The sequence below is a fragment of the Brienomyrus brachyistius genome, chromosome 6 (assembly GCF_023856365.1).
Source record: "Brienomyrus brachyistius isolate T26 chromosome 6, BBRACH_0.4, whole genome shotgun sequence".
Taxonomy (NCBI): domain Eukaryota; kingdom Metazoa; phylum Chordata; class Actinopteri; order Osteoglossiformes; family Mormyridae; genus Brienomyrus; species Brienomyrus brachyistius.
In genome coordinates, this window is record NC_064538.1 from 30,562,476 (window position 1) to 30,580,635 (window position 18,160).

Consider the following 18,160-nt stretch of genomic DNA (forward strand, 5'->3'; position numbering starts at 1 on the left):
GGGGGGTGGGGGGCACGCGCAGACAGCAGGGAGCAGCTGCAGCAGCAGGATCTCAGTGCATTTCGCTGCATTTGCTACTGACACCTCAACGTTTGCAGCAAGAAAAAGCAGAGTAAAGTGCATTCCTTCAAAATGGTAGATCGCGAGCAACTGGTGCAGAAAGCCCGGCTGGCCGAGCAGGCTGAGAGATACGATGATATGGCAGCCGCCATGAAATCGGTAAGTTTCATCTCAGCAATCATATTCATGCAATTAGCTGACAGGGTTACTTCTCTGTTAGACACTGCTGAGTACTCCCTTCAAAAGAAGCCCACTCGTGTAATGGTATAATGCTCATAGCCGTGATGCATTTCTTTATACACATTTAATCAAATCCAAACATGCTGTTTGAAACATATCTATAAGAGATTGATCTTTTCGCATATAGTGTCTGAAATGACCTGCAAATCCGAGGCAGCATGTAACATTTTTACGCACAGTGTTAAGCGGCCTTTAAAGGGGATGGAAATGTCATATCTGACAGGTAGAGATCAAGAGCAGGTTGTCGTATGAAACCAATTATGGGCAAATATCAGTGCCTGTGTGTATTTTAATAGCGGTTTGCTCTGCACAAGAAAAATAGGAAAAGTCACAGTGTATTGAGAAGAAGCATCTGTTTAAGCGGGCAGTGGATGAATGCGGTGTGTTTGATCTTGGGGCGGTGCCTTTCGCATGGTCTTTTCCATCAGCTGAGTGCCTCTGGCAGTGATTTTAATTTGGACTTCAGTTTTCCTATCTGTTATCGCGATTCCAGCTTTAAAGGTATAAAAAGCGATAATTGGCCGTTATCCGTCTCGAAACAAAAAAATCTAACCTTTTGGTGAAACGTCTTCTGAGAAAAGGCAGCAGACAATGGACATCTCCAGTAAAATCGATGGCGTGTAGTATGGAGCCGCCCTAGACATGGTGCTTTCCGAAATAACACCAAATGACAGGTTTACCCGCATTGGGTAGACAGCAAACGGAGAGCAGACGACTGCTGCTGAATAGAAGACAGAAAGGCTCTCCCTCCATGTTCCGTTAAAATGCCGTGACATGCTCGCAGTACAGTAACGTGGGTGGCAGCAGAAAGCCTTCCCGAACGTTCCCTGCTTGTCATATTGCAGCAGGGGCAGTATTCAAATAGGATTTGGTGTCTGTGCGCCCTCCAACCTGTTCAGATCCTCCACTGTCCCTTGGATGACTGTATTTGCACATGCTGCCCTTTAAGGGACAGTCACCACTCTCCAATAAGGCGTTGGTGCAGCGTTTGCCAAGGCGCAGCAGTCCTACTGCACCATTTCATCCTCAGCCTTAAATCAGCTTGCTCCCCATGTAGCATCTTAGCAAGGCTCCACTGAGCATCTCTGAAGAGTTTATAAGAGCAGAGTCGGAAGTACGGGATTCTTTGTTTTAGAAAGTTAATCAAAAAACCAATTCAAAATTTACTTTCTTTGGTCTAATTAAAATGGTTATTTAAAAAGTGCCGGCCTATGAATGACACAGTGCTGCAGCCAGTAGTGCTCTTGTAAGTAGTCAGTTGCAGTGTGTACAGCAGAAAGAGCTAATGTATGGGCTTCGTGGACCACATCTAATTTTTGGTGGCACTTCGGGGCTTGTGAGGCACGTGATGTTTGGTGGGAGCTCTGTTGTACATTTTGTGTGGAAAAGTGCATTGTCATACACACTAATTCTTTATGTGGTACGCCCTCTAGTGGATGGTGTGGATCGTGCGCCACTGTCTATACTCCTCAAGGGCGCGTCCGTGGCTATGCAGATGCCCTCCAGGGCGTTACATGATCTGGCTTTGTTCCGAGGCGTGACTGTGGGGCTGCACCTGTGCCACACCGCATGCGTCGACAGCTCCTCTGCTCCGTGGGGTTTCCCCCTTCTGTGTGATAGCATGTGCCCGTCCTGCCTGCCTCACCCTCTAGCCGTGGGGGAATCCCTCATGCCACAGCCTTCCTAGTGCTGAGCTGCTAGACAAGCGGTGAGTCTAGAGTCTATGGTCCATGTTGCCATAATCACCGCTGATGCTGATAATGCAGCTGCTGCAATGCACAGGTGCCCAACCCCCCCCCCCCCACCCCCCCAGAATGAATTGGGAGTGATGCGTGTCAAGCATTTGGGATTCCGGTCTGTGACGCCCTCATGCTGAGATCCTTTAAGCCATCAGTCTCAGAATGAATCGTAACTGGCATGTTAATAGTTCTGTACCGAGCTGCTGTGGTGTGTCAGGGAGATGGCTGGGCACCACATCGGTGTCATGGCTGTAGTTATACTGCAGGGCACGGCTGGACGTATCAGGAAAGATCAGGTGGCTCACTATGGTACAGATGAGCTTATAGGGTAATTAAAGCTCATTTAGCAGTGAGAGACTGCCTCTGGCACCACCAGATGACCAATAGTGACACGGCTGTAACTCGATGTTGCTTTGAAGGACTTTGGTGAGAGAGTCCACAGTGACAGGCAGCCCGTCCTCCAGCACACGGCGATCTCGCAGAAACCCTCACCCTCTTGTACTCAGTCTTGCGTAACAGCTCTTGAAGCACACAGAGTACAGTTTAACATCACTGGCAAGGTTAGGATTTAGGTTTGCATTTGATTTATGTTATGATGCAGGTTTAAGCTTTAGCATCTCTGCATACTGGGCATGGCCTCAGGATGCACTGGCTAAGCAAGTCGGCATTGCACTCTCCTTTGGCTCTTCTGCTTCAAAGCCTGGTACGGCGCTGATAAACAGTAGTCATTTCTGAGTTACGCAACAACAAAAGGGCTACTTGAAGCGGTTTTCCCCCCCACAGCCAGCACCGCCCATAGCCATCTCCCTACTGTCCCACTGTTGAATCCAGCCAGCCATGTGCACAATGCCAGTGACGTGTTACATCACATGACATCTTTGTTCGCAGCTCCCCTCCCTATGTGGTGGGGGGGGGGATGTCACGGCAGCTTAGTGGAGTTTCTTCACCCCCCTGTGTTCTCCTCCTCATTGGTGAGCTTGTGGATGTCTCTGGCTTAGTTACTCATGCATTAATTTGTATTTCCTGTGTTGCAGTAGTGATGTTTGGCCATGGGAGTGGACGGAAAAAGAGCAGGACACACCCTTTCAACCTTCTAAGGCCTTGCCTGTATTTCCAGTAAAGCAGGGATCTTGCGATTTCCTGGTTCAGCCTTCCCCCACCATCTAGGATGCTTTTTGTAACCATGGCACCGCTGTTGCCACGGCCTCTCTGTTGCTTGACTGCTAACTGATCAGGGTCTTTTATATTTAATCACCTGGACGGTCGGCTGTAGGACCAAACACCTTGGTCTGTGTAAGAGCCAAAAAGATTTCCGGCGAGAGTCACTCTGAACACAGTTGGCATGTTCATGAGAGGATTGAAGTTCGGGGCTTGCAAAAATCTGCATCGTGACCTAGCATCCACTGTAAGGGCACCAATGCTGCTATCTCTGTAGGAAGCAGCTGTAGGTGAAGATGCTGATATATTACTCTTCATCTTTCGCTTTATGTTACTCTCTGTCTTTTTCTTGTTACTGTGAGCATCAGAGGTCATACTACATGGAGTCAGGCGTAGGATGTGCCGTGGGTTAGTCACGATGACAGAGCCTCTTCAGAACAGTTGATGAATCAACCTGCTTGTTAAAGACTGTGTTCACAGTAATGCTCTGGAAGAGCGAGAGAGTTCACTGGGGGTTTATCTGAGTGATAATGCAAGCAGCTGACCCTAGCGGCACCCTCCTGTCACCTCTGCCACCAGCAGTCTCAGAGGCCTAGGTTTAGCTTGCTGACAGCTGCGTCCATCTACTTTGCTGAACAGGCAGGCTGCTTTGTTTCCATGGATACCAGGGATCCTGCATCTGGCCCGATCCAACGGATTTCTTGCACGATGCACGCTCTGGCGGATGTTCACCTCAATATTCACTCGTTTTGACAGCTGGCTTGAATTGCAAATAAAATGTGCCTAGAGCTCTTTTTTTTGCTTGAGATGGAAATGTAGTACAGAGACCTAGATGGAATTTCAGCAGGGCTAAGGGGACAGACACTGAAGCTGTTTGTCCATTTTATAAACCAAAAAGATGATGCAGAAGATGGTCTATAACGTCTGGTTCTTGTGTGCTGGTATTCTGGTGCCTTTAAAATAACCTTTTGGGGGGGAGGGGGTAATGAGGGTGACACAGCAGGATGGTTGCAGAACCCGGATGGGACAGTGATGCACTGAGCTCAGCGCCAGTTAAATCAGAATGAGCTGTCCTATTTACAACCTGTCAAGTGGCGGCAGCTTCACACACAGATGGGGTGGAGTAATTTAGAGCAGTGAAAGTGGGGGGGGGGGGGGGGGGGGGGGGGGGGGGCATTGGCTCTGAGGTGCACAGTCTGCACAGGATGAGGACATTTCAGAGACCAGTAGCTGACCTTGTGGGGGAGTCAGTCGGGAAACACAGGGCCACTCAGCTGCGAGGGGTATCCGGATGAGTGGCTTCCGGTGAGCAGTACCACAGGGCTACAGTAAGGCAGCTGATACCCCAAGCAGATAGCCAAAGTGCCCCCTCCCCTGCTGCTAGAACTAAGTGTTGTTTACAATAGAAGATGTTGGCCTGAGTGTTCAGCATAGAGCACCATGCAACCGGTCGGTATCTTTCCACTCATTTTCTGAAGTCTCTGAAGCTAACATAATCATTGCCGTTTTTCAGGCTGTTTTTTAGGCACCAAGCTGATCAAACTCTCGGTTAACAAAATGACACCTCCTAAGCCATGTTGGCGTATATATAGCCCCAGGCAATGCCACAAAGTGCCAGAAGGGAGGAAGTGACTTCCGGGACACGGAATCAGGTATCTGTAGCTCTCAGCTTGTCCTGTAGATGCAACAGAACTCAGCAAAGCTGGTCTTACAATGGATTGGGAGTGACATGTTACTCACAAAGGGATGATGTCATTCTGCAAGGGGGGAAGGGTCAAGCTAGTTCAGCTGGAGCAGAGTGTTGGTAACGTGTTTTTAAAACTACGCTACTGACTAAAGAGAAGTTAGTTTCCCTACTCCCAGCTATTATAAAACTATAATATCAGTCAACAGATTTCCATCCTTAGTCTTGCTCATTCAGTGAAACTAAACCCTAACATTTTTGCGGCTAAACAGATGTAACATTCATGAAGTCCATGTCATTTTGTTATATTTCCGGGATTACGGTGTGCATCGAGTTTAGCACTGGCTGAATTATAATTTCATGCTGAAGTTATGAAGGACTTAGGCCATTTACTCAAGGATTTTGTGCCTCCTAGGATATTTTCTGAGTTTTACACAAGCCTTCTTCAAGAAGACAGTTTGACCATGTTTCTGCTCCATTTCCTCCCAGGTGACCGAGCTGAACGAGGCCCTGTCCAATGAGGAGAGGAACTTGCTATCTGTGGCCTATAAGAACGTAGTTGGTGCCCGGCGTTCCTCCTGGCGCGTCATCTCCAGCATCGAGCAGAAGACCTCAGCCGATGGCAATGAGAAGAAGATTGAGATGGTGCGCGCCTACCGCGAGAAGATCGAGAAGGAGCTGGAGGCCGTCTGTCAGGATGTGCTCAACTTGCTTGACAACTTTCTGATCAAGAACTGCAGCGACACGCAACATGAGAGCAAAGTCTTCTACTTGAAGATGAAGGGCGACTACTATCGATACCTGGCCGAGGTGGCCACGGGCGAGAAGAGGGCTACGGTGGTGGAGTCCTCTGAGAAGGCATACAGTGAAGCTCACGAGATCAGCAAGGAGCACATGCAGCCAACCCACCCCATCCGCTTGGGCCTGGCCCTCAACTACTCCGTCTTCTACTACGAGATACAGAACGCCCCAGAGCAGGCCTGCCACCTGGCCAAGACCGCCTTCGACGACGCCATCGCCGAGCTGGACACCCTCAACGAGGACTCCTACAAAGACTCCACACTCATCATGCAGCTGCTCCGAGACAACCTGACGCTGTGGACGAGCGACCAGCAGGACGACGAGGGAGGCGAGGGCAACAACTAAGGATGAAGCCACACTCAGAAAAAAATTAAAAAGTGAAAAAGGCCCGTGGACTGTGGCAGCCGCTTTTGCCGACGATACGACCGCAGCACTTATTTATTTTTCAGAAAATATCAATTAAAAGAGGGATGGGGAGGTCACACATTAGTTCAAAATGGTTAAAAATAATTTTCGAGCTGCCTACTCTGTGACATTTGCCAAAACACCAGTTAGAGGATAAAGTCAGTGCGTCAAGAGTGGTTGCCGGTGTGACACGGCGGCCGGACGCTGGCGTAGGGACTGTTCTTGTAGTGAAAACTCAGCGGAGCTGCATATTTAACTTTAGGGCCGAGAGAGATGCATTTAAAACCGTAGAGAGATGCAAAGCTTGAGCAGAAACTTGAATGTCATCACATTCGCCAAAAAAAACAAAAAACAAAAAAAAAACCAAAAAAACAAAATAAAATTAAAAATCTTGCAGTGATTCCAGTAAGCATGAGAACAGTGCCACATCTCAGCCATTTCAGAAGGACTTTGGGATTCAGGCTACACCCGTTAGCAGTGGAAATTTCTCAGCCTCTGTAAACAGGCTTTTGTTTATGAGGATCCCCAAATTAAATTTATTATCTCCATTGCCCCCCCCCCCCCATTACACTTCATGCAGTTTTTCCTCATTGTATGTTGACTACATACAAAAAAACACCATTGTCATTATTATTATTATTATTGGTGTTCATTATTAAATCACTTGGCAAACACCTTTATCCTGAAAACCTACAAATGATACAGCCACAATGCATTACGAACAGAACTTTAAGCGTTTTGAATTCGACATTGAAAATTTATTATAATCTCATATTTCGAAAATAGAGGAAAAAAGAAAATATGTTAAAGGGAGCAGAGGAACAGTGACCGTTAGGGCTGCAGTCTTGTGCTTCAGTCGTGTGTTTTATGACTATTTATCGTTTGCCGCGCTGACCGTTAGTCCACGGCGTGCGCGTGTGTGTTTGTTGCACCGCCGTTGGCGTGACCCTGTAAATGCACAGAGCGTTCCGGAAGCGCGTGGCGTTAGGAGACACGGCGATGCTGCTGGGGGCAGAGCGCTGCCCACCATCTTAACGCGGCTTTGGGATTCGTGGTTTACTTTTTGTGTTTTTATTTTTTTATTTTGAAGAATTGCACTTGCCTATTATACTGTTTCTTCAGTGTAAGATGATTACTGCTCCAATATTCTCGATAATACAGTATTGTGCATGCTGGTGATGTATTTATATACTGTAGCCTGTCTTTATTAACTTATACTGTAGGTGTTATGTATTCATATGAACAAGAAAGTAACTAGACTTCAGTCAGATAATTTTTCTATTTATTACCTTTTGTTCGATTGTTTACGTTTTTGTTTTTTTTTTCATTTGCTGAAGTACGCTATACCAAAACAGTGATTGTTAACAATAAATTGATCTGTTATGGACTTTGTTATAGTGACATGCAGTTATTGAATATGATTTGTTCACCAGAGGAGGGGGAAAACACTGGTGTTGACTTCATTTTTCTGTCTGGTGTTTTTGTTATGGTGAAATTATTATTAATTATTAATAATACTACACTGTACAACAAAATGTTCACAGAATGATTCACTATTCTTTTAAAACATTGTTTTTTATTATTAATTTTTCCCCCTCAGAATCAGTCTCTGTGAGATCATCACCCATGAGCCTTTTTTTTTTTTTTTCTAATTTTATTTATTTTTACATTTTAGCTGTCTCCTGAATATCTTTAATGTGAGTCAAGTGGCGGTTGCACAAGAGCAGAATAATAAAAATGATAATAGTAATTAATAATAATTAATAATGATAATAAAATAATGGCAAACCTCCCCCAATTTTACTGCTGTTCCTATTGGTCCTGTGATGTTTTGTGGCTGCCCATAAACAGCTTTGCTGGTTAACTGCTAGTTACCAGGTTAGCTTTAGGTAAGATTACTCATAGTGGACACACAGATACCCTGCAGTGTGGAAGTGTGTGATATTGTCGCTGTTCCAGCACAGTGGGATGTTGTGTGATGGTCTCCAGTTCCTTAAACATGTTTGTCCACACGAAGTTGTAGACAAACAAAATGTTACCCCAGGAAACGAGACACATGCAGTCATCCTGATGGATGTCACAGCCTTTTAGGGGCAAGCTCTAATCAATGTGAGGACTCCTGTTATTAGTCTGGCTCAGGGGGAATTTTCCATCAGCAACACTTCTCCTGCCTTTAAACATATTGCTCTCTTTGTGGGCTTTAGGTAATAGCAGAAATGAGAGATAATATTCGACCTAAACTTGCAGGTTTTTCACACATGTGCAGGAGGAGAAAGGGAGCTTGGATATGGTTAATGAATGCTATTGCTGATCTGTCATTGACTGGTGTGCAGTCTTGATGCATCTGTATGAACTGTAGTCCCACAGAATCCCACCGAAGCAGCGATGGGGCTGGGAATTGACTTTCGTTTAAGCCAAAGATGCAGTTTGTCAGCATTGGCATTGTACGAAGGGTATCCTTATGCACACAGGCCACCCTGACCTGTGAGCAGGTGTTAGTCGTTTGTATTTTTGAGAATTATTTAGTAAAATTCTCATAAATGACCCAAGTAATTTGTCACAACAGGATATCAACTATGTATTACCCGAGCAACTGTAGAAGAGAGACCAGGCTGCACTACCAGAGATCAGGGTTTAACTGAAGTGCGATTGTACCTGGCCTGCAGTCAGAAATGTTCCTCATTAGCTTGAGAGCCTGCATTAGCAGTTAGCTAGGATACAATAAGCTTGTTCTAAGAGGCAAAAATACCACTGTTTGCTAAGTCACAAACTGATGCCAGCTGTGGCGTGTCCTCCCCAGCAACATCAGCTATAACATCTTCAGTTTTTATAGTTTTTGCCCCATTTACAGCCGTGCAGATGTCGTAGAGAGACAGGCTATAGTAACAGCTTGAGAAAGAACACTGCCGTTGCCATGGCAACACAGATCTCCAACCCGAAGCTTCTTTATTATGACTGTTTGAAGAGTCATCTGAGGAGGCTACTGAGAAGACAAATGATTTAATGAAGAATGAGGTTGTCAGTGAGGCAGAGCCCCCCACCCCACGATAAAGAGTATGCAGTTGTTCTCAGGACAGTTGGCAGTTGATTGTCTGTTATTGCTTACTGGGTATATTAGTCTAATTCTGAAGGCAGCCTGGCGCTTTTTGGCTGAGTGAAAGTAGTCCAATTGTTCGGGAGGAGTGGGGGGGCGGCAAACTAGGAGTGAGCACTAGGGGAGGTGGAGGCAGACGTGAGGATTAAATGACTGCAGGGCGGCAGTAGTGAGCCACTGAACTTCAGCACAATTTTTGCCGGAAAAGGGACAGAAGAGAACTCATCTTCAACTAAATAAAATTCTGAGTGCATTAATGGAATTATATGTGCCAAGTGTTTACAAAAAACTAGGCACAAGCCATTAGGTATTTGCCAGTTTATGAATATGAGCATTTATATTAACCAATCTTACCATCCAGCAGCTGTACTGCCAAGGTAATAACCACTTGCTTTTTCACTCCTTGCATTGAAAACAAAAATTGTATCCTATTGAAAATACCAGTGGAATCTGGCCAGGACAGCCTGTCTGTTCACATTGGGGGGAGGAGGGTTTTTTGTTGTAACAGATGAGTGTGAAGAAGCGATTGATTTCTGAAACGGGATAAGAAAACAGTCTGGGAGAGATGTCAGGCACACAAGACTCAGTTTAAAATGAAATTAGCAGTTAAAACACACAGAATTAATGACACAGTGGAAGTGGACTGGAATGATGTTGAGCAACAAAATTTTAAAAGGTGCACAAAAATAGTATCTCAACCATGTGGAGTCATGAAATGGACTGAGAGAGACTGGGTGGTTACTATGGCAACAATCCAACATTTAAAATTCACACATGAGATGCGGAGCTGACTAATATAATAGGTTCTCCATTTCTCTCCATTTCCAGTGGCTATATGGATATCTTAGTATGATTCCCAGCAACCTAGGGGATTTGGAATAAGCTATCCATCTTTAACATCAGCACAGAAGAACGTGTTCAGAATAGTGACTGACCCCCCATCTACTTTTCAGACCAAACCATTTTTCTGTAAGATATGGAGTGTAAGATATGATGGCTGCTTAACCATCATGGAACATTTGTGCAGGGGAACACATGACAACCAGTGCAGCATAACTGTAGTATGGCCAGGAGATCCCTGCCCAGAGTAACTTAATGAGTCATCTCACCCTCTCCTTCATTACATTAGGACAGTGTTTCCCAATCCGGTCGTCAGGGACCCACAGGCAGCCCATGTTTTTGCTCTCACCCAGAGGGAGCAAAAACATGGACTGTCTGGCAAGAAGGTCAGAGGGAGCAAAAATGTGGATCAGCTGTGGGTCCCAGAGGACCGAATTGGGAAACACTGCATTAGAACATAATTTCCTAGTGGAATGTGGGGTCACTGGATGCAATATTTAAAAAAAAAAAAAAAAAAAAAAATGAGATACACGCCCCACCTTTCGGGTGCTTTACTGTACCCTGAGTCAGTGGTCCGTGTTCAAACAGATGAGATATCCACCTTGGCTCTGTGGCCTTCTTACATACCTTCAGCATAAGGGCTTTTCAGAAGAAAGCTGCCCTGCTGTGCAATTCCTCCATGTTCCACATCAAAGGCTATCTTACCAAGGTGCTGAGTAACAATAACAGGAAGCTGGGCTTTTGTTTTAGGGAAGAGGTTTGCCCCAGACTTCACTAGAATGATAGTGTGAAAAACAGCCAAGCAATTATTTCTAACTAAATACTCTCCTTTACAAGCAGAAAAACTAGCATGTACCAGCAATTCTTTGCATGTGTTCTCTTTTAATCTTTTTAACTAACTATTTAAAGCAGGCGCAACCACTAATCACACAGTCAAACAATGGCCTGCAGGTGTAACTGATTTGAATCATACAGTATGGAAGTTTTTACTGCCCAGTATTAAGGAGTCTTGCATGAATTTACATAACTTGATCCCAGCACTAAGAAATAAACAATTAAAATTAGGAAGACTAATTCCCATTACAGCCGTATTCCCCCATGTGAAGAATGATTTAAAAAATGTGTACCCTCCCAATGACAGAGGGAGGGCTCTTTCCTCCATATGACCCCCATCAAATATCAAATGAAGTTCTGTTTTGTCCTCGCATCGGCCTCGCACCAGCTTCACCCCCCCCCCCACACACACACAGATACAGACACACAAGTTTGAAATTGTATTTTTGTGGGGACTCTCCATTCATTTTTATGGAGAAAACTGCAGTCCCAACATGACGATCTTAATCCCTACCCAGCCCTAACCCTAACCCGCTGTCAGATCACTTGCTGTGTTGTCCTTCGGTGTGCCTGTCATCTGACAGGGTGTCCTCTGCATTTTGGTGACAGACCGGCCTCGGTCATCGTGGACGCGCATTTGTTGCACAGGTGGTTAGGGCCATCCATAGGCCACCCATGTCCGGTAGGCACCTTTCTCCCCAGAGTCGTTCTAACACCAAATCAATTTCTACACTACCAGATCCGTCTCCACTGCCAGCGTTAACCAATAGCAGCTGAGCTCCAGCAGAGCCAGCTTCAAATCAGATCCCTGTTGCTAGGGCTATAATAAGCATCCCATTACTAGCAGTGCTTCCCACTGCACTGCCCGAGCACCTATCACATCCTGCAAGAAGATGAAAAGCTTCAGCGGCAGAGCGCATTAAAATTCTAGAACAAGTTACCCTGCCCACTGCACCACAGTGCATTTCTGCACCATTTTCAATGAGGAAGGACTTTGGCTGCAGCGGGCAGAAACACGGACCCGACCTGCATTATCCGGACTTCATCTGGAGTCATTGCTGCAACACACTGACAGCCTTCAAGCAACAATTTCTTCTCTTACCTAATGAAGAGAAAAGCCTTGATTCAGACAGATATATATAGCACTTTCACCATCGCTTGATCTGTCTAGGTTTGTGCAATCAATCGATCGATCACAATTTTATTCGTCACGTACACAATTGAAATGCTTGGTTGAATCGTTCCAAGACATAGGTATAGAGAGACCAAAGCATCAAACATTAAACCATAAACATTGGTAATAATTGTTCCTGCACAGCCACATAGCCTATATCCCAATATACCTGGTTATATAACAATGCCCAGACTCTTGATCTGCAGTAAAAACAGGCAGAGGCAGTGAGCCCAAGCTTGGCTGTGTGGTGATGCACAGTCACGGTGGGCTTGCCCATACAGTCAACTTCCGGAATATTCCTCATCAGCCAGACTACACTCTCATGTAGGTTGTGCGGGTGGGGGGCTGGGGCAGCTTACTCATCTCTGCTGATCAAAGCCGTGGGTGAACAGGGAGGTGTAACAGCAGGAACAGAAGGTGCTTCACCCACAGCTGGAGGGAGGTGACTCAACCTGGGCCACCTCCAGGGTCAAGCTCTCCTACCAACAACATGGTTTTGCCTGGAGCGATGGGGGCTGGAGTGTTCCTCAGTTGAATCCATAAAAACGGCTTAAAAATGCTGAGATAGAGGTTGTATCACCATCAGCAGCAGCAGCTTCTCTGTTCTCTCTGCAAAGGGGCTCTGCCTCACTATGACGTCAAGCAATCAGGGTGCATTCAGTCCATGAATCATTACAGTTCTGATAGCTTCCAGCCATCAGGTAAACCGGTACTGCTTAGACTTTTAGAGTCCTGTAACATCTTACTAATGTTCTGCTGATTTTTTAAAAGGTTTTGTGAGACAGATTCACAGCCTGGCTGATGGCGTGTTTCCAGCAGGAGCTCCTCTGAGATAATGGTTGTCAGTGCCTTCACACCCAGTCCTCAGGAGCTATGGTGTGATGGTTTCCCATTGCTGAGAGAAAAGCTTCAACTGACCGTATGAGTGTAGCGATTTGCACTCAGGGAGACTGAAAATTCGATACGCTAGGGCTCCAGAGAACCACGGGGCTGAGATTCACAAAGGGTTTTGTTAGGAAGGTAGGCCACATCCTTAAGTTGGGTAAATCAATGGTTTATAACACGAAATGGCCCATGCAATGGAGAGCTGTATTCTGGGAAGACATGAATCCCATAGGAGAAAAGCTCTATGGGTGGATGAAACCCAGCAGATCACTCAGGACGATCACATAATGCATCTTGGCAACTATGGCTCTTAATGGGACGCACTAAACGGCTAAAGTGCATGAGGAAATTTCACATACTCACGGAAGAGCTACTAGTGTACCTCTTACTGTTGGAGTTGGTTCTTTAAGATGACATGATATAAGACGGAATAAAACGCAGTAAGATGTAATAACACGATGAGATGAGATAAGGAGATTAAGTTTAAGGGTAAGGACATAAATGTAAATAAAAGAATAACAGAAAGAATATGTGCAATTATATGTGCAAAGAAATAGCACTAGACTCTTACTGTACCAAAGACTTACATTTACATTTCACACATTTAGTGGTCACTTTTGTCCAAAACGAAGAAAAAGTGACGCAAAAAGCACAATTCATGGATACATGCTGCAGAGGAATTGATCTCAGTGTAGCTAACAGTATTAGAGCAGGAACTACAGAATAACTAACAAAACAAGAACCTAATAAGACTATTCAAGGAGCAGAAGTGCAACATAAGAGTAATGAAATGAGGCACCAAGCGAATAGAGAGTTTGAGATGGGCAGCTCCCTGACGTGTTACGGCTGGGAGGAGTGACATTGTAGCTGCCTAATGGCAGCACAGGGAATTGTGAGTTTGAGGGAATTAAATGGATCAACTGCCTTGATCTGAGGAGTTTGTTTTCCCATCTCGTATGACACAGGTCTTTTCACATCACATGGAAGTCGATACCTGTGCTCCCTTCCAGCATACACCCACTAACGAGCTGCATCGTGATTTCATAAATTCATCATTTATATGCCAGATATGTACATCTGGCAAAGTGCTGTGTTTCTTACGCGCCCGTTGGCCATCTACATTCCCGATCGCCTAAACTCTGTCCGAAAATTGTTAGTATCGTTTCGCCGTCATTTAACATGTCGTTACTTTTGGACGAAACACAGAAGGGTTTGAATTCCCCTGGAACACGCTTCAGGATGGACGTGACTGTCGGCTGTTTCTTGTTCACACCCAGCACGAGCCTATCCACATCACGTTAAGGATGCCTTTGGAGAGTTGCCCTACTTACTGACAGGCGAGACGGACGGATGCATTCTGGGAGAATGGGCATGCCGGCCAATCAGAGCGCTCACTAATCGCCTTGCTGCACAAGATCTGTGGCATCTGCATACTTTGGGTTAGTCTGCTGCCGGATCAATAGAACCAAGATGAATTATTTAGTTTGAGTAAACAAATGAATGGAGAGTCATGGCTTTGCAATCTTGTCCAACTGAAAACCATCAAGTGCCTTTAACCAGTCAATAAACCATAAAGTGTACTGCTGTGTATTTGATGACAGGTTTGTAATTGTATTTTTGTGGGGACTCTCCATTCATTTTTATGGAGAAAACTGTAGTCCCAACATGACAATCTTAACCTCTACCCAGCCCCCCAAAATCTCTACAAGAACGTAGAAATTAGACATGTTAAAACAAGAATGACTGGTGAAAGCATGATTTTCGGCGGAACCATGTCTGAACATGGAGGTGTGAAGCCACCACGATTCCCACACTGCTCTATCTGTGCCTCTATCCATTACAATTTCAAAAGATGTGCAAAGTTCAGATGGCCTGATGAAATGAAATAATTCTGCTTTTGGAGACAGTTTCTCCACCACTTGCCTGTCTTAGAGCAGTCATGCTCCCTGACCCTGTGTGCGTCAGGAATAACTCATGCGACCCTCACTGACATCCGTCAGCACTCTCCTGCGTGGACGGACTATGTAGATTGTTCTGGAAGCTCCTATGATCTTAATGCCAGCAGGTTCAGGATCATTTATGAATAGTGTATCTACCAGACTGATTTGTTACAGACTAATTAAGATGAAACTGTTGTGAGCTGGATGGATAGTGATTTAATAAATCAACTTTGTTATCATAGAATCGCTATAATATAATAAATATCATTAATATGTCACTTATTTACAATTATGGCTATAACACTGAAAGAAACTGTTGAAAGAAAAAGCTTTTGTCATGACCTGCGTGTCCAGTCCTCGTGTGTGCCACGCCCCTCATTATCCACGTGTGCTTCCCCGATTGTGCCCAGCTGTTCTCAATTATTTTGGCTCATCTCCTGTATATCAGTCCATGTCTTCCTCTGTTGGTGGTCAGTCAGTGATGTTATGTGGTGTAATGTTCCTCCACGTCTGCCCTATCTCCCCCGAATAAACTCTGTTGTCCTGCTATTCCGCCTACCTGCCTCATCCTTCACCGCTCCCTGCCTGCTTGTCCACCGCGGATCATAACAGCTTTTTTTCTTGACATTTTGAAGGATATTTAATATAGTCTCTATTGACAGATGCTTTTTATGAGTGATAAGATAGATAGAAAGAAACATGGATTACACATAGATACATCCTGTAGTTGGATACAATGATTAGATGTAAATGGTGTTCAGTAGTGTATGAGCAGACTTTTGCCTTAAAAATGTTCACAAGACAAAAAAAAATCAGCACAGCTTACGAAAATGCTTGCCGTCTCCCAGAATTCTGCATGCTGGTCTGCGGCCCACTCTCCTGTACTAGGCTTGGCGAAGTCTTTCCTGAACTTCTCAGCAGGACATTAGCATAGCCAGTCCTATGTCTCTGCAGGGCACAGACAGCTGGTGTTAGTGATGCTAGGTGGACACCCTTTAAAGGAACGGCAGGAGGAAGGTCTTTACCACTAAGAACTGTTTATGAACGTCTCAGTAAAACTGATGCGCAGAAATGTTCCTAAACAAATCGTTAGCAATATTTCAGAACAAGCACAATCATCTACCTAACCTCTGATTTACCTAATTATGGGATCTGAACCCGCAACCCTGGAGGTGCGTAGCCACCACACCACCATAAACATAACGCTTCTGAGATCAATAATCACAGATTACAAGGTCATACAGTGTAGTCACATGACATGCTATATTCCTATATGGTGGCCACAGCATCAGTCTGAAAATGCTTCTGCGTTACTGTGAAGGCACTACTTACATGCGGTTTACAGTTCCCAGATATACACTATAGTTTCTGCAAGCTGCAATCTTTAATAACATACAATAAAGTTAATTCCACAGAGCAAACCATGAGATTTTCATGAAGCTTAGCCATCATTGACAATTACACGAGGGCTGATATCAGAATTTGTGCCAGGTCTGAACCACTACAGTTAGCTTCCGTTTTTATAAGTGCAGATTACGTGTCACTGTGTCTGTATTTTGAGCATTCTGTCCATTTGTGAAGTAAATTTAGGTAGTAGCTGCTTCTTGAACTTTGTGAAGGTGCGGGATGAGCAGCACTGGGGCTCAGCAGAGCAGCCATAGAACATTCCAGAACGTGGCAGCATAGCAATGCATTTATAAATAGAAGCCCCCCCCGTGGCGGCTCACTACGCACAGGGTCGGCTTTGTATACGAGTGCACTTAATGCAGCTGGAGCTGGAGGGCAGCGACGTCCTGGTGTGACAGAGGCTCTTAGAACAGTGTTTCCCAATCCGGTCCTCGGGGATCCACAGACAGCCCACGTTTTTGCTCCCTCCCAGGCCGGGAGCTGGGAAGGAGCATGGACCGACTTTGGGTCCCCGAGGACCGGTTTGGGAAACATTGCCTTAGAAGGATGGGGTCTCCCCCTCTCCTGACATCATGTCTGTATACAGCATGTGAGATGAAATGAAGCTTTATTGGCCATATGTGCAAGAACAGCTACAAAAGAATGCACTGTTTTGCATATATCATCTTGCTCAAGGGCCCAGTGGTAATATTACTATTCTGCTAAGCATGGGATTTAAACCAGCAACCTTCTGATCTAACCTAACCTGCTGAGCCACACACTGCCCCCTGAGGCAACCAGTGATACTTGGTGTTGACCTGCTTTGTCTGTTAACACCAACCACCTGCTGGTTGATGAATGATTACCTTTGCAAATGTTGATTAGTTTCATACAGATACATGTGGACACCGTTGTATGAGTGCTGCTAAAATATCAAGACTTAATGAACCTCCAACTGGATGGCCAACAGCAGGTAAATACTATGACCATAGTGTCACACAGAGAGGTTTCACAGGCAAGATGTGGTCCCTCTTTCCATCTCGTGATGCTATTCTTCATTGAAAAACTGGTCTTACAGCAGCATGGAGTGACACATCTCTACCTGTAGCCATGGAAACAAGCACGAATTGAGTGTGTATGGCTGCGCCTTGCTGGGGGGACATTCAGCTGGATCTGTGGTTGCTTCTCTGATTTGCACGAAGAAGCTAGATCATCTGATGGCAATTTGGACATTTGCACAGAAGACAGATTAGGTTCCATGTGACAGATTATTTTGAGAACATCATTCAGGCAGCAGGCAGGGGATTTTATATCACAGAGATCTCCTTTCACGAATCTATCTTATTCCCATAACTGTTTATTCAGCCGGAGCCAGAATGGTCCTCTGCCAGCTCTGGTGAGGTACGGGGGGGGGGGGGGGGGGGGGGGTACGATACATGGTGCTTTTAGATGGGAAGGCACCTGGGCAGGTCTTCCAGGAGAATTTCACCAAATTTTAATATTTCGTACTATATTTATTTATGCTAACTCAGACAATTTGGATCTCATAGGAAATATAATATCTCTGTATTGTTGCCTGACATGAACCTCTTTGCATGTGACTGGCAATTTCATACCATACCTGACTACATTTACACAAGCACAAAGAATTATGGATGCATGTGCAGAGAGGTAGCATTTTACTTACTACTCAAGAACAAATCATGAACTAATTTAGTTCCTGCATGAAATACATGAATCATCATAATTCATACTTTATGATGAACATAGGATCAGTACAGTACATAAGTAATGCTTAGTTACTGGTTAATTAATGCATAAATCAAGCATTTACTACTACATTATTTGTGCTCTCACAAATGAAGCGTTACCCTATGAGATCAGAAAATTAATGACTGACACATTTTACTATCCACAGGC

General features: G+C 45.0%; 1 protein-coding gene across 1 annotated transcript; it reads left to right on the forward strand.

The window, feature by feature from the left end:
* Positions 1-7,488, forward strand: ywhag1 (3-monooxygenase/tryptophan 5-monooxygenase activation protein, gamma polypeptide 1). Its single transcript, XM_049017435.1, has 2 exons — positions 1-219; positions 5,371-7,488. Exons 1-2 carry the CDS (start codon positions 133-135, stop codon positions 6,025-6,027), a joined length of 744 nt encoding a protein of 247 aa, XP_048873392.1. The 5' UTR covers positions 1-132; the 3' UTR covers positions 6,028-7,488.
* Positions 7,489-18,160: the final 10,672 nt, after the last annotated feature.

What these genes read in the sequence shown, in the direction of transcription:
- ywhag1 (XM_049017435.1), top strand. Translation starts at nt 133, where the DNA reads ATGGTAGATCGCGAGCAACTGGTGCAGAAAGCCCGGCTGGCCGAGCAG. An exon ending in TGGCAGCCGCCATGAAATCG is followed by an intron (nt 220 to 5,370) that starts GTAAGTTTCATC and finishes ATTTCCTCCCAG; the next exon opens with GTGACCGAGCTGAACGAGGC.